This window comes from Gossypium hirsutum, chromosome A12 (genome assembly GCF_007990345.1).
Source record: "Gossypium hirsutum isolate 1008001.06 chromosome A12, Gossypium_hirsutum_v2.1, whole genome shotgun sequence".
NCBI classification, from domain to species: Eukaryota; Viridiplantae; Streptophyta; class Magnoliopsida; order Malvales; family Malvaceae; genus Gossypium; species Gossypium hirsutum.
This window is the reverse complement of record NC_053435.1, coordinates 4,730,903-4,745,695: the sequence shown is the minus strand read 5'-3', so window position 1 is coordinate 4,745,695 and position 14,793 is coordinate 4,730,903. Positions and strand designations below refer to the sequence as shown.

The following is a 14,793-nucleotide window of genomic DNA, read 5'->3' as shown; positions in this document are numbered from 1 at the left end:
TAATTAAAACAAATAATAAATCAAAGATTCAGGAAGTGAATAAAGAAGATAAATGGAAAGATAAATGAAAATATAGAACGTGGTGTGTAGAAGTCCTAAGAAGCCTTGGAAACATGAAGAATCCACAACCCCTTCAAGCGGCTCTAATTTCCCCTCCAAGATAAAAACCTTGGTAAGAAAAAGTTTGAACATGATCCCCACAATCTAAAAAGATTGTTAAAACTCTTCTAAAAAAAACTCAAGAGAAATTCTTGAAAAGAAAAACTCAGAGAGAATTTATTAACTCAAAAGAGAAATAGAATAATAATGAATTGTCTGTTTTGTGTACAATGCGAAGGCCTATATATAGGCTAGCTAAATAAATCTAAATAAAACTCCTAAGTATACTAGAACTCTAATTTAATTTAAACAAGAAGTAGTTTTAAATTAAACTTTCTTGTTAACATAAAATTCCTAAATAACTTAAAATGCTTAATAATTATAAAAAAAATCGGAATAAAACAATAATAAAATAATAAGAGCTGATAAATAAGATATTGGGCTCATATATAATAAAAATTAAGCCTAAAACCCAAACCCAATATAATTTAAACTCGAGTTAAAAGCCCGAATCTCATAATTCCTGTCTCAGAAATTCTGCTCGCGCAATCTTCACTAAAATGGTCATAACTTGAGCTCCCAAGCTCAAAATCGAGTGATTCAAAATGCGTTTCGAAGCTAGGAGATAGATTTTCAAACTCCATGAAGACATCTCAATCCAAAAATGTCAGGATCCCATCCAAAAAGTCGTTGAAAGTCTGCTGATTTCCCAAGCCTGAAAATTGGCAATTTTGATGATTGGAATCTAATAAATTTCATCCCATCTGTGCATGTATCAAATAACATGGAATTAGAATATGAATTATAAGATTGAATTAATTTTATCATAAATTATATATGCAATAGATTTTAAAAACATAATTATGTATACAAATAGATTTTAACAAAAATTATATGTATAAAATAACATGTATTTAATAATGTAAATAGATCAATCATATGTACCAATATATATGTATATATAATAATTTAAATAATACATAAGATATGTAGGATTTTCCTTTAAATAATAAAGATATATAATAAAATATGTGAATAGATTTAAAAAAAAGTATATGTATAAAATAACATAAGATTAATAATATACATAAGGTGAAAAACTAGATATAAATAAATACATATACAAGAATAATAATATAAAACAGTGTTCAAAATCAATAAAATACTTAAAAGAAATAAATTATATATAGAGTTAAAAAAATATATATCAACATAAAAAAAAAGAAAAAAAAGAAAATAGAATATATACATAAAATTCACCATCAATATAATAACAATGTATAAAATTATTTTAGATCAATATCAATTGAATTTTTAAAGCAAAGGTATATTAACATAACAAAACAATTTCAAGAAGCAATTATACAAATGAAAGAAATAGAAAATTAAACCAATATTTGGAAAAACTATGCTAAGATAAATTTAAAAAACAAATACTAAAATTTTGCATAAATACGAGTAAATATATAAACTAAACAAAACTTGATTGAAACCAAAAATAAGATTAAGAGGACAATTTATAAACCAAAGGAAAAAAATTAGATTAAAATGAAACATGTACCAATGATCAGGGATCTAAAACATAAATATCTCAAGCTTCGAAACGCACCATTTAAACAAGGACTAAATTGAAACAATAAGCAAATTCAGAGGATAATGTAAAAACAAATAAAACATAATTAAGGCTAAATTAAAGATCAATGTAAGAGAGGAGGGACTCGTCGCACAAATAACCCTCGAAGACCAAAACGCGAGAATCTGTTTGCGTCTGGGCCGGGTCCTCGGGTCATGGTTCCTAAACGGTGCCGTTTTGAGGCCATTGAAGCTGGCCTAAAACGACGCCGTTTTTGCTCCTTTATAAAGGCTAAAATCTAGCCTAATTCGGCTGAACCAAACCCTAGCTCCTTTCTTTCCAATCTTCAGCCTTAAATCCCTTTCTTCGAACGTCGGTCCTCCCTCAACGGCGATCAACGCCTTTAAACTTTGGGGGACATTTTATAGCCTCCAAATTCACTTCTAGCTTCGATTTCAATGAAGCGAAACAAAATCTGTGGCCCTTTCTTAAGGTAAAATCTCTTTTCCATTTTTTTCCTTCTTTTTTATGCGAAAAATGAAAGATCAAAAGAACAAAATCGGGGAAAAAACAAAATAAAAAAAAATTCAGAACTTTGATTTAGGAATCACCTCTTAATTTCAGTAGTCTTTTTTGTATTTCAATATGCGTATTTAGTGTGCGTGCAAATGAAAAAAAGAAAAAAGTTCCTCCTCTTAGATTACAATCAGCCTTTTTATAGCCAAAATAAAATACAAAATTTACAAATTTCATTTTCTACTCTATTTTTGTTGCCGTTATTTTGTTATCTTCCTCTATTTGCTGTCAATCTACACTGCTGTTATTCTGTTTTGCAGGTGTGTTGGCGTGGCACGTGTGGAGAAACCGCAAGAGTTTCCAGAACCTTGCTCGGGCCCTGTGATTTGAACTGCTGGGGGTGAAGGCCGTTGCTGCGGCGCGATGGCTAGGGTTCCAGTTTCTGGAACAAAAATCTGGGTTGTTTGGGCCATTGGGCCATTGGTCCATTTTAGAAGTGGGCTATTGGGGCCATTGGGTCTGAATTTATTAGGTTTAGCTTGGGTAATAATTTGGGCTAGGATTTGGGTTTAATGATTGGGTTTGGTTTGGTTTAGGCCCAAAAATTTGTAAATGGACATTGGACCTTTTATTTCTTTTTTTGAGGTTTTTTATTTTATTTTTTTTGGCTTTTAATTTTTTTTTATTCTAACGGGCTCGGGCGGAATGGCTATTACAAATACATCTATATCTCTACTTGTGGAGTCAACTGCTTTGATAACCAAGACTAGTCATCTCTCTAATTGGAATTGTAAACGACATAATAATCATTCTAAGTATTTGAATCAAATGCTCACTTCGATTCTTTTACTCGTTTAGGTTATTTGCCGATGTAAGTCGTCTTTCTTGCAATGTAAACGTTCTTACAATGCCACTTATCATCAGTTTGAACTTAGACAATCAATGAGCTAATATTTATTTGTCACAATTTTGTTATGCATGCAAAATATGAAAGACAAACACAAAAGACATAATAGTAAAATGTGAAATTAATTTTATTTATTTATTCATCGTTCAATTATATAAAAAACAATTATATGTTTATTACAATATGAGCACATTTCCCAACACTTTTATCAACTCTACTGAAATAATGACAGGTAAAGTAGAAGATGAACCCAAATATGCATATCTTAAATGAGAAGGCAAAACCTTCAATTCCAATTCGGGAGGTTCAACTGATGCTTTTGGTGCCTTGAACTCTCAGAATGACAACTCTAATTAATCAAACCGAGCTATTGTTCTGAATCCTTTCGAATTTGCTTCCAACCAAGGTAGATACTCATCTTTATCATCTTTATGTAGAGAATCAAATGGCAAGAGATGTTCCAAAGGATCATCAAGAGAATTATGTTCTAACTCTGTAGAAACCAAATAATCTACCATTGAAATAGCAGAGCATTCTACAACCTCATTAGGGATTTTCTTAACCTTGAAGACATTAAAATTTACCTTGTCATTGTGGACCCTCATGGCAAGTTCATCCTTTTACACGTTAATCAAGGTTTTACAAATTGCAAGGAACGACCTTCCTAAAATAATAGGCACCTCTCAATCCGCTTCATAATCTAACACAATAATATCAATGGGAAATATGAACTTATCAACCTGAACCAACACATCTTCAATCTTCCCATCAAGATGAGCAAGAGATCTGTATACAAATTGAAGAGTAACTGTAGTAGGTTTGACTACACCAATCCCCAATTGCTTGAAAATTGACTTTAGCATCAATTTTTGTACTAGCACTCAAATCACACAAGGCCATCCCACAATAAAAATCTTCAATATTGCATGGAATGGTGAAACTCTTTGGATCTTTCATCTTAGGTGGCAACTTGCCCTGCAAAAATGAGTTGTACTATTTAGTTAGAGCTATGATTTCAAATTCCCCTAACCTTCTCTTAGAAAAAATATCCTTTTTAAATTTCAGATAGTTAGGCATTTTCTCAAGGGCTTCCACAAATGGAATGTTGATATGCAACTGTTTCAATACATCCAAAAACTTCTTAAATTGAGTATCTTACTTCTACTTCTAAAATCGTTGAGGAAATGGTTGCTGCTGAATTTTCAATCTATCAAGATGGCTTTGCTGTGACAATATTGCAACATTTGGAGTAGGTGTAAATTTCAGTATATTATTTCGTGGATTCAGATTTTGATTTTTGCGGATTCAAATATTCGACGCATGATTGAAAATATAAAATTTGGATTTTTTGTGAATTCAGATATTTAACGGATAATAATATTTAAATTGAATTCGAATTTAGATAAAAATACTCGAATAATTTGCTGATTCAGATCTTTAAGCATATTTACAGATTCGAATTCAAATTCAGATAATCCAAAATTTGTAGATATTCTACTCGTTGCCATTCCTAGACATCCCCTTGGCCTTGGTTACTAATTGAAGCGAAGTTATGGGTTATTAAAGATGGATTGTTCCTCGCAAGGCAACTAAACTTTAGTAACATTGTTATTGAAAGTGATTCTGAAATTGCCCTTAAACTTATTGAAAATGAAAATGCTAATAATATTGCTCTTTCTACTCTTGTTAATGATTGCAGGTGCCTCTTGCTTAAATTTGCCGTGGTCACTCTTAATCTTACTTACTTTCAACAGGATTATTCTGGCACCTTTTCTAACTGCAATCTTTTTTGTATTTGAAGAGATCCTCATGATTGTATTGACTTTAATGAAATCTGATGTCTATAATCATACTTTATATCCAGCCTTATTTTGATTTTTAATATATTTATGCACTTTTTCTCATAAAAAAAAGATTGTTTAAAAGTAGTTGAATCTGCTTTCATAGACTTCTAAACTAGCATGGGATTGTCAATGGATGTAATTTAGGCCTAAAACACGATCGTTCCCTCATTTTGATAAAATGGAGCTATTATTTCAAAATGCAAGAATTTTAGGATTCTAGTTTAACACAAATCAGATAAAGACAAAAACCTAATATTCCAAAATTGTCAATTTTATCTGCCTAGGAATCTAATTCCAAGGCCCAATGCGATGCTTATCAGTTAGCCTAAGAAGCATCCTCCTTATGCCACCACTACCCCGAAAGTAAGAATGAGATTAGGGTTTAAATTTGCCTCAAAATCAAACACTTTCTTCACTCATTCCTCGCTACCACCCGCATTTCCTTCTTCCCTTCCCTACTTCCCTTCACTTTCCAAAAATTTCACTTTCTCAGGTCCCCTCTTTGCTCTCTTTTATTAACTTTTTTTTAATGAAAATTGGTAACTTCTCTTTTTTTCATTCATTTGTGGATATGGGTATGCTGAAATTTGTTTGCTTTGACTCTCTCCAGGGAAAAAGAAGTTATCTTTGTGGGTGCAAAGGGTCGGATTTAAGACTGAGACTCAGTTAAGTGATAAAATGGAGTCAGGGAACCCAACTGAACAACTTATCAGGAATCTTTATCCACCTATTGAGCCTTATAGCACAGGTTTTCTCAAGGTTTCTGATGTCCACACAATCTACTGGGAGCAGTCAGGAAACCCTGATGGCCATGTCAGTACCCATTCCCTGTCTCAATCATTTAGGATGGAATGGGGATTTTCTATTTTTGGTATCTTGTTTTTGTTATCTGTTCTGTTCATATTTTGCAGCCAGTCGTGTTTCTTCATGGGGGACCTGGAGGAGGAACATCACCAAGTAACCGAAGGTTCTTTGATCCTGAATTTTATAGGATCATTTTATTTGATCAGGTAACTCTTTGTTCCTTCCTGTTCAAATCTCTTAAAAAGTTTCATATTTTAACCACTAATAAGATATGAGTTCTGCTTCAGCGTGGTGCTGGAAAGAGTACACCCCATGCTTGCTTGGAAAATAACACCACTTGGGATCTTATTGATGACATTGAAAAGCTAAGAGAACACTTGAAAATTCCAGAATGGCAGGTACTAATATCTTGTTTTTAGTTGCTTAACCAATGTCAGGTTTATTGGCAGTTATAGGCAAGTTAAGTACATTGTTTTTCTGCTTTCTGCTTATTCAGGTCTTTGGTGGCTCTTGGGGAAGTACACTTGCTCTTGCTTACAGTGAATCACATCCTGACAAGGTGCATCATTTTGCTGGTTGAAACTCCTCATACATACAATCAGGTCATCAGCACTTCCCATAATTCCCCCCTTTTAGTTTGAATTGATGGTGTCTCTCGTTTATTTTTAAGGTTACTGGCTTGGTCCTAAGAGGGATATTCCTTTTGCGGAAGAAAGAGATCGATTGGTTTTATGAAGGTGGTGCTGCTGTTATTTATCCTGATGGTATGTGTTCCATACTTCCGTTCTATATGTTAAAAATAGTTGTTCTAATGCTGTAAGTTAAGTTCTTATTTTTCCCATTATATTTTGATTTCAAGATGCATGAAAAGATGTTTGATTTGTAACATTTTAGTGGGTTTACTTATGAATGCTGATCAAGATGTGCAAACATTTCTTCAAAATATGCAGCTTGGGAACCGTTTAGAGATCTTATTCCAGAAAAGGAGAGGGAGAGTTTTGTTACTGCTTATCACAGGAGACTGAATTCTGAGGATTTGGAAATACAAGTAAGAGGAATCATCTGGTTTTGGATACACTGCTTTCCTTCCTCTACCCTTCTTGTTTATTGAACCTACAACTTGTGAGCTGGCGGTGGTTTTTTTTTCTTTTCTATTATATGTAAAAAATGGTTAAATGTTTTTTCTGTTAACTCTCTGGTTAACTTCTTAGTATGCAGCTGCTAGGGCATGGACCAAATGGGAAATGATGACTGCCCATCTTCTACCAAATGATGAAAACATCAAGAGAGGGGATGATGATTATTTTTCACTGGTGAGTTTTATGCCCGAGAAGACCTACGGTTCAACATAGAGCTGGAAATTATAGAATAGTCTAAACAAGATGCTGAAGTTTTACTGCAAATTTGATAAATTTGTCTCTTCGTTGTTTGTGTCTAGGCTTTTGCAAGGATTGAGAACCACTACTTTGTGAATAAAGGGTTCTTTCCTTCTGATTCGTTCTTGTTAGACAATGTTGACAAAATAAGGCATATTAACACTACGATTGTACAGGTATGTAAACGTTTACCTCCCAGACAATGCAGGCCACCTTTCTGCTTCTTCATAAGACATTTTAACATAAAGAGTCTTACAATTATATTGCATTCTAAAAGTTTATGAACATGTGTAATCTGGTACCCATTGAACCATTTTGAACAGGGAAGATATGATGTTTGCTGTCCCATGATGTCTGCTTGGGATCTCCACAAAGCATTTCCAGAGGCGGATTTTAAGGTAAGATCTAAATTATCTGTTGAATATGATGCTGTGGCCTATAATCACATCAGGTTTATCTTGTTCAGTCTGCATTTGCATGCAATCACTCAACCATGGAGACTAATTTACGACTTCTTATAACTGTTTTGCATAATGAAAAAAAAAAAAAACACTTTATTATCACAGGTTGTTCCAAATGCGGGGCATTCAGCCAACGAACCAGGAATAGCTGCTGAACTTGTGGCTGCAAACGAGAAGCTGAAAAGCCTTGCCAAGAAGAACAAACCTTGAAATTCGAAAGCTAAGTCTACATGTTGATTTGCCTCATAAACACAAGCAGTTTGATAATCAATTGAAGAGAATTTGGTTTAAACTTAGAATGTTGAATCCATGTGCTTATATAGGTATACATATGCATATATTGAGAAAAATGCAAGCCATGAGAGAAATAAACCTGGAAATAAAAAACAAAATCACCTTTTCACAGAGAGTTTGTATTACTGTATATATATTTTCATCATTATCTAAAACTAGGAAAATAAATGTCATGAGTCCTTGTAATGATGATCCGTCTCGTCAAAGATCTCCTCCTGCTCAAGCTCACATATAAGAGTCAAGTGTTGAGAAATTGATATTAGAAACTTGTTAAATAGGGTCAGAGGTACCTGTAAAAGCTCTTCAATCACATCTTGCATTGTTATTATGCCAATAGCCTCTTCTTCTGTGAGCGTTGGGAGTGGATTGTCATTTAGATGGAGGATGTCTGAATCAGTACCTTTTGTCCATTTTTTGCTCCGAGAACCACCTTTAAAAGATCTTCCTGTAGCTGGAAAGCTCTTCCACTTGAGTGAACGTTTACGTCTTAAAACTTTTTCTTTTGGATGTTTGTCGGCATCCATGTCGACTCTCACTTCTGGCAGGGGCCCTGTTTTTAAGCGAACAGATAGAGATTAGAGCAATAAATACCAAAACGGAAGCCATGTATAAATTAGTTCCTACGCAGCAAAGTCAAGGTATAAGCGGAAGGAAATCTGGAGAGAACTGAATATATCGATTGAGAGGTGGATACTTTCATCACGGTTACTAGTAGGAGATTCATCTGTTCTGTTGCACTGTCTTACAACGACGGCCATGTGGCTATGACCTTTCTGAAATTCATTTAATATATCATATAATGGCAATTCTTCTTGAACCCTGTAACATGCAAAAATAAATATATGGAAGCAACCAATGATTAAAGAGGTAAAGAGTGAATGACACAAATACAATCAGTCCATTTTTTTTTTTGTTTGAAAGAATTTCATTGATTTACTATAAGATACCTTGGAATCCTTCGTATGGTAACACTTTTCACAGGTACTTCATCTTCAGGGTGAATTGTCAATAAATTATTTACCTTTAAGATTAAAAGAAGTAAAGAAAGAAAGAAAAAAAACACCCAGAAACTTTAAAAGAATAAAAAAGACCCAAGAAATAAGAAAATGAGTGCAAGTACTAATATTCGGAATGGAACCATTAAATATAAGGGAAAACTTATTTAGAAAAGGAGGCTGCATTGGCTATTGGATTTGTTACAAATTCATGCAATTATAGTTAGTTTAGCAATGCTTTGATAAAAAAGCGCTTTCGAGATAAAAGTACTCCTAAACAAGACGTTTTTGAGGGAAAAAAATACTTTTCAAAAGTAGAAAATGCTCCTAAACAAGACGTTTTTGAGGGAAAAAAACATTTTTCAAAAGTAGAAAATGCCCCAAAAGTGCTTGAAAGAAGTGTTTTTCAAAAGCAAAAAATTTTAATTTTTCTCAAATGCGTTTTTTGTTCCAAAAGTGTTTCTTAAAAGTATTACTAAGCTAAGCCTATCAATGTCATAAACTAGAAAGCCCAGCATATCACAGAGCATCATCCAGTTCCAAAATCTCATGCCAAATAGTTAAAGGGAACATTTTGGAGAGAGAAAAGACTAGCTGAAAATAAGTAAAGATAGCGCTCGACAAACTGCGTTGTAGCCAAAGAAAAATGGTTACCAAAATGAGTCCGATAATGTTTGTAGTCTGCTCGTAGTAAACTGGCACTCTGCTATGCCCTTTCTCCAAAACTAAATTCATCAAGTCCCTGTCCATAATGGTAGTTTTCCTAATGAAAAATGAAAACAGATGCAAATGCTATCATCTTTCTTTATAATTTACAGAAAGTAAAACCTGTCAAGTTTGGCATTAATATCAACTGCAAACGCTTCAGATAAAGGAGTCATGGCATCTTTAGCTGTTTTGGCACTGAGCTCAAGTGCTCCAGCTATAATTGTCGTTTCATTATGTGTCAATTCTCCACCTTTTCCAGCCTAATTAGAGGTCCATCAAAAGGATCACAAAAGCAGAAAGTTATAATGAAAGAAGCAGATTTCTGAAGTAAGGCATTGTGATTCAAATAGCAAAAACACTCGAATAAATTTACAGAGGCAGTTTAAGCATATAAAGAAACTAACTACCGTAATAAGCTAGTGGAATGGCAGGTGAAATAAATTATCAAAAACAAACATTGATTCGATAAATGGCGACAGCCAAGCTAATTACGACTTAGTAACTGCATACCATGGTATACACATAGGGGAAAGTAAAAGCTTTTATGCAATATGTCTCAAAATATAAAGAAGCTGTTAAGCATACCTCGTTGCCATGCAAATTTACTAGGGTTTTCAACTCAGCTCTTTGAAAAAGTGCTACATGTCCATGGCCCAGCAGCAAGTCTAACAGCTGAAAATCACAGAAAATAATTGATAAGAGCTATTTGCAGGAACTTACAAGTTTGATTGCTTTTCTCACTGTTAAAAAGGCAAAAATGGTTGAATTCTTATTGTAACATCCATCACCTTACTTATTGGATAGGCAATAGGAAAACAGACCCAAACAAGAACTTGAACAAATGGAGCCACTGTCGCACCAATTGCCAAACCATATCTAGAACAAACAGATTGTGGTATTATCTGCACATACAATTAAATAGCAATTAGAGCATGCATAGAGCTTGCTTCCTTTTTACCGCAGTTACATGTACTTTCATTTTCCAAGAGCAACTCTTAAGCCAGAATGGTTGGAAAACTAAGTGGCAAAAGTTTCCCAACAAAAATTATAGCAGATGGTATCTGAGTATCACGCACAAAAGTTAAACATATCACAGAATATCATGTTCAGCGTTTCAACAAGGATTGTTACTTGCGCCAAATTCAAGGGCACTTTCAATTCAAATCATGTAAGGTGGTCTAACCTCACCAAATAGAAGAATCAAGGTCACCGATATCAGGATAGCACCCCAAGCAGTAACCAAGCTATCAAGGAAAATGGGAAGTGCCTGATAAAGGTAACAAAAAAGTTTATAAAATATCAACTAACATTCAGGAATACTAGAAACAGATCACACCATTGAACATATACCTCCATTGCAGCAGCATTGCATAGAAGTAGTGTACAAAGCAACAAATGCTGTTTTCTGACAACAGGCAATATCTTTGCTGTTCCAGCAAGGGAATAAGTTAGCACGGCTAGCATTTGATCTGAATATTTAAGTTCAATATGCGGTATCCATAGCAATTTATGACAATAATTTCATCAACTAAATGTAATTTGTAAGTCTACCCTTCAAACTTCACTGACTTTCGGCATTTCATTTTTTTTCATCCACTTGAATCATAAATTTCAATGAAGAAAAACTGAAAACTTCACATCAATCTCGCTCAAAAAGTAAAATATTCTAACATTTAATTCATGATTCCAGTCCATATGTTCTGGTGAATCAAATCAAAGCAAAGATTACAACTTTTCAAGTACAGATTACGTCATTTATTAATTACCATTGCCAACCCATGGATACATTATCAACTTTTTGATTCTTTAATTTGGTTTCCTTAATTAAAAAAGAAGAAGAAGAGGAAATGAAGAAATTACCAGCATGTCTACGATCGTTGGGAGTACCAGACACAGCAAGAACCTCAAGGTCAACAAGACTCATGGACATAAGGCCCAAAGTAAGACCCGACATCAGACCCGCGAACACCACCAACAATACTATTACCAATATATGAATAAAGAAATCCGTTCCACAACACTTGTACTCCACCGCCATTCAATTTCCCTCCCCCTCCCCAAACAACCTTCCAAATTCAATATTATAAAAAGACCCTTGAGGTTTTGTTAGAGAAACGATGAACAGAGGCCAAAACCCTCCTCCATTGTTAAACCCAAATTTGCAAGAGCTTAATAGTTTTTGGTTTTGCCGGCGAAACCACGTATTTATACAGTTGGAGAGTGACGTGTGGGTAATAGCTTTGTGCTTTTGGACTGGAGCTGGAAGTACGAAACTCTATCTGCGGTGTGTATTTTATACAGTCGTGGGTTTTGACTTTTGAGCTGTTTCTGTTTCCGGCTATCTATATTACTTAATAACATTTTTACTCTATTAAATTATTAAAAATAATTGTTTTAATTTTTTTACTAAAACATCTAATGATTTTAATACTCTTAACATTAATGGATATTTTGGTGATATTTAAATTAAAAATGCAATTAGGAGTCCTCAATGATGATCACTCCCATCAATTTAAAGTTTGAGCTACTGATCCGATTCCATGTGGTAGTCTTATCGACAGTTTTCATGATTCTACCACTCAATCTTTAGGATCATACATATGACTTTATCTTGATTTCAACATCAATTTTTTATTTCTATTTTAATGTTTGAATCTTAGTATTTGACTTTTAACTTCTTGTACGGTGGATTTATGTATTTGTACTCAATACTTTTTGATATTTATATTTTGAATATTTTCTTACTTTTGTTTTCTATTCTTCATAATATAAGTGTCATAAAAGGTAATAGTTTTTTTTGAATATATATATAAAACCCCCAAAAAAAGTATTATTTCGTGACCTCTAGAATTGTCACAAAAAGTGAACTTTTCTGTGATGTTTTCAAAGCGTCATAAATACTTTCTCATACAGTTAATACGTGACGGTTTTTTTGTTACCAAAAAAAATTTGTTCAGTGAGAATAAATACAAAAGTTAAGTGAATAAAAAATATAAATTTTAATATATTAAATAATATAAATATTTTAATTCTTTAATATTGTTCACATAAAAGAAGGTTAGATCATCTTTAAATGATTTATTTATATTTTTAATAAATTAAGAAAATGAATTTAGGAAAAAACATGAGTAAGTGGCTTCTAATATTTGAATATCTTTAACTAAACCATTCTATGGTGAAGTACAATAACAATAGGAAGACAAACACAAATCTTTTTCTAAAATGTAATCACAATGATAAATTTGTTCAAACACTAAACGAATTCAAATATGACATACAAAAAATACGATATAAACATATGTCAATATATACATCAATTAAATTATTAATAAATGAAAAAAAAATTATAATACTTTAAACACACACATTTTTTTAAAAGAAGAAAAAATCTTTCCTTCTTTCTTTAAAGGACACCCTTATTGTCTTTGAAAACCAAAGAGATAAAAATTTGTATAAATTAATGTGAAGCAAATATATATATTTTTTGACCATTTCTTTTACTCATAGGTGTAGTTACTGAGACTTTGCACACCTCAAATTGTTGCAACTTGTAAGCTGGCTCTAGGTCAAGGTGCCTACACAAATTACCTCACTAACTTAATAAAATAATGGAAAACTAGAATGTTTAACTTCTCTCAATACTGCCTCTCCCTATTTCTCTTTGCAGCCACCAACTTTGTACTCACTGTCGTCTGCCTTCTTTCCTTTGCTTTAGGTTTCTTCTTTTTCTCCTACTCTTTTACCAAAATAAAGTCCGCACCTTGCCTCTTCTCTTTCGTTGGTCTTAGACCAGGGCCATGAGAGGCTTTTCTCCAACAGCTTTTGGTGGCTCCTCCCCCCTTTTTCGCGACGTCGGGCTTGGACCATTTGGCTTCCTCTAGCATCCTCGGTGTTATTGGGCAGAACCTCTTCAACCTTGACCTCCCTGGTTTGAAGTGTGACGGAGATCGAAAAACGCTACTCCAAAACAGTACATGTTGTCGGCTCTTCTCCAACCCACAGTGGACGAAGGTGCTTCCTGTCGGAGGCATTACAAGTCGGTGATAGATTACAGGGCTTCTGACCTCCCCTGGCACTATCCTCCAGTGATGATGGCTCAAATGTGTTGATAGCTAGGGGTTTTTTTACTTGCTAGTGGCTTTAGGGTTTGTTGGCTCTACGTTCTAAGCTTTTGACTTTTTGTTCTACTTTTGTAAGCTTTTTTTTTCTACCTTATCTCTTTCATTTATGAATGCTAGATGTTGGGGGAAAAATAAAACAACCATATCAATACATGGTTAGATAATAATAACTAAATTTAACACTGTTGATCCTATTCAATAATCTTCAACAAAGATGATTGCATGACTTGACCTTTTCGTTTTTAGTAAGACAACAAAAGATTATCTTATTTTAAATGAAAAATATTTAGATATATTTATGACTAAATTCAAAATTATTTATTCATCAATTCTATATGCTAGATATATAAACAAAAAATGCTTCGGGCATTCCTTTTCTGACATATTACATAGTAATGATCAAATTTTAATTTTTTATACAATATGATACTTCAATATTTATGATTTTATTAGTTAGTTTAAATACTTAAAAATTTAACTTAAATTAAAATAATTTTAAATAATTATTTTTTAAGTTAACTCTTATTACTATTTTTTAACTCTAGTAAACAAATACTTAAAGGATTTGTCAACCCTAAACTCTAAATATTAAATCCTAAATCCTATCCAACTTTAAACCTTAATCTCGACCTTAAATCCTAATCGAACTATTTCCCTAAAATCATAAATCTTAAAATTCTAAAACCACTATATGTTATAAACCATAAAACAAATTAAACAAAAAAAAAGTTATAAACCTTGAGGTATTATTATTTGTTAATTTTATTTATTTAATCAAACACTACTTAAGGTTAAAATATTGTTATGGAAAATTGATCTAGTGCTATTGATGATATTTATTAATTTAAAAAAAAATAAAGTTATATGTTTTTATTAAATGCTTAAAAAGTGAGTTTTCAGGATCATTTTATCACAATTTCAAACTCAATATTTTATTCTAATTAAAATATTAAAATAAATTTTTTAAAAAAATTTAATATGTTAAAATTTTCTGTTAAGTTCAAGTCTATTCTAATTTTTTTTTTACTATATGACCACCGGATTATATTTATTTTCAATTTTAATATGTCACATTAATGAAATTAATAAAAATTT

The 14,793-nt window shown here is 32.7% G+C and overlaps 2 protein-coding genes and 2 long non-coding RNA genes across 6 annotated transcripts; 2 read left to right on the top strand and 2 right to left on the bottom strand.

Annotated features, from left to right (window-relative positions):
- Positions 1-251: 251 nt before the first annotated feature.
- On the bottom strand, positions 252-2,502 carry LOC121210832 (uncharacterized). Its single transcript, XR_005906044.1, has 2 exons — positions 2,284-2,502; positions 252-863 (listed from the first exon to the last, which is right to left on the bottom strand). It is a non-coding gene; the product is annotated as an uncharacterized lncRNA (long non-coding RNA).
- On the top strand, positions 1,549-2,846 carry LOC107932197 (uncharacterized). Its single transcript, XR_001693352.2, has 2 exons — positions 1,549-2,165; positions 2,509-2,846. It is a non-coding gene; the product is annotated as an uncharacterized lncRNA (long non-coding RNA).
- Positions 2,847-5,224: 2,378 nt separating this feature from the next.
- LOC107932216 (proline iminopeptidase) lies at positions 5,225-8,063 on the top strand. Its single transcript, XM_016864180.2, has 11 exons — positions 5,225-5,432; positions 5,550-5,752; positions 5,851-5,949; positions 6,031-6,141; positions 6,240-6,302; positions 6,414-6,507; positions 6,694-6,791; positions 6,955-7,056; positions 7,182-7,295; positions 7,443-7,517; positions 7,686-8,063. The coding sequence occupies exons 1-11, from the start codon at positions 5,309-5,311 to the stop codon at positions 7,788-7,790; spliced, it is 1,188 nt and encodes a 395-aa protein (XP_016719669.1). The 5' UTR covers positions 5,225-5,308; the 3' UTR covers positions 7,791-8,063.
- Positions 7,961-12,151, bottom strand: LOC107932205 (DUF21 domain-containing protein At2g14520). 3 transcript variants are annotated; one of them, XM_016864160.2, is made up of 11 exons: positions 11,438-11,867; positions 10,928-11,004; positions 10,761-10,844; positions 10,366-10,479; positions 10,163-10,249; positions 9,698-9,837; positions 9,524-9,611; positions 8,822-8,895; positions 8,569-8,693; positions 8,165-8,424; positions 7,961-8,089 (listed from the first exon to the last, which is right to left on the bottom strand). In XM_016864160.2, exons 1-11 carry the CDS (start codon positions 11,613-11,615, stop codon positions 8,045-8,047), a joined length of 1,272 nt encoding a protein of 423 aa, XP_016719649.1. In that variant the 5' UTR covers positions 11,616-11,867; the 3' UTR covers positions 7,961-8,044. The 3 variants fall into 3 exon arrangements, with proteins under 3 accessions (XP_016719649.1, XP_040938458.1, XP_040938459.1); XM_041082524.1 differs by having other exon boundaries at positions 7,961-8,424; positions 11,438-12,151; XM_041082525.1 differs by lacking the exon at positions 10,761-10,844 and having other exon boundaries at positions 7,961-8,424; positions 11,438-11,868.
- Between the last annotated feature and the right edge of the window lie 2,642 nt (positions 12,152-14,793).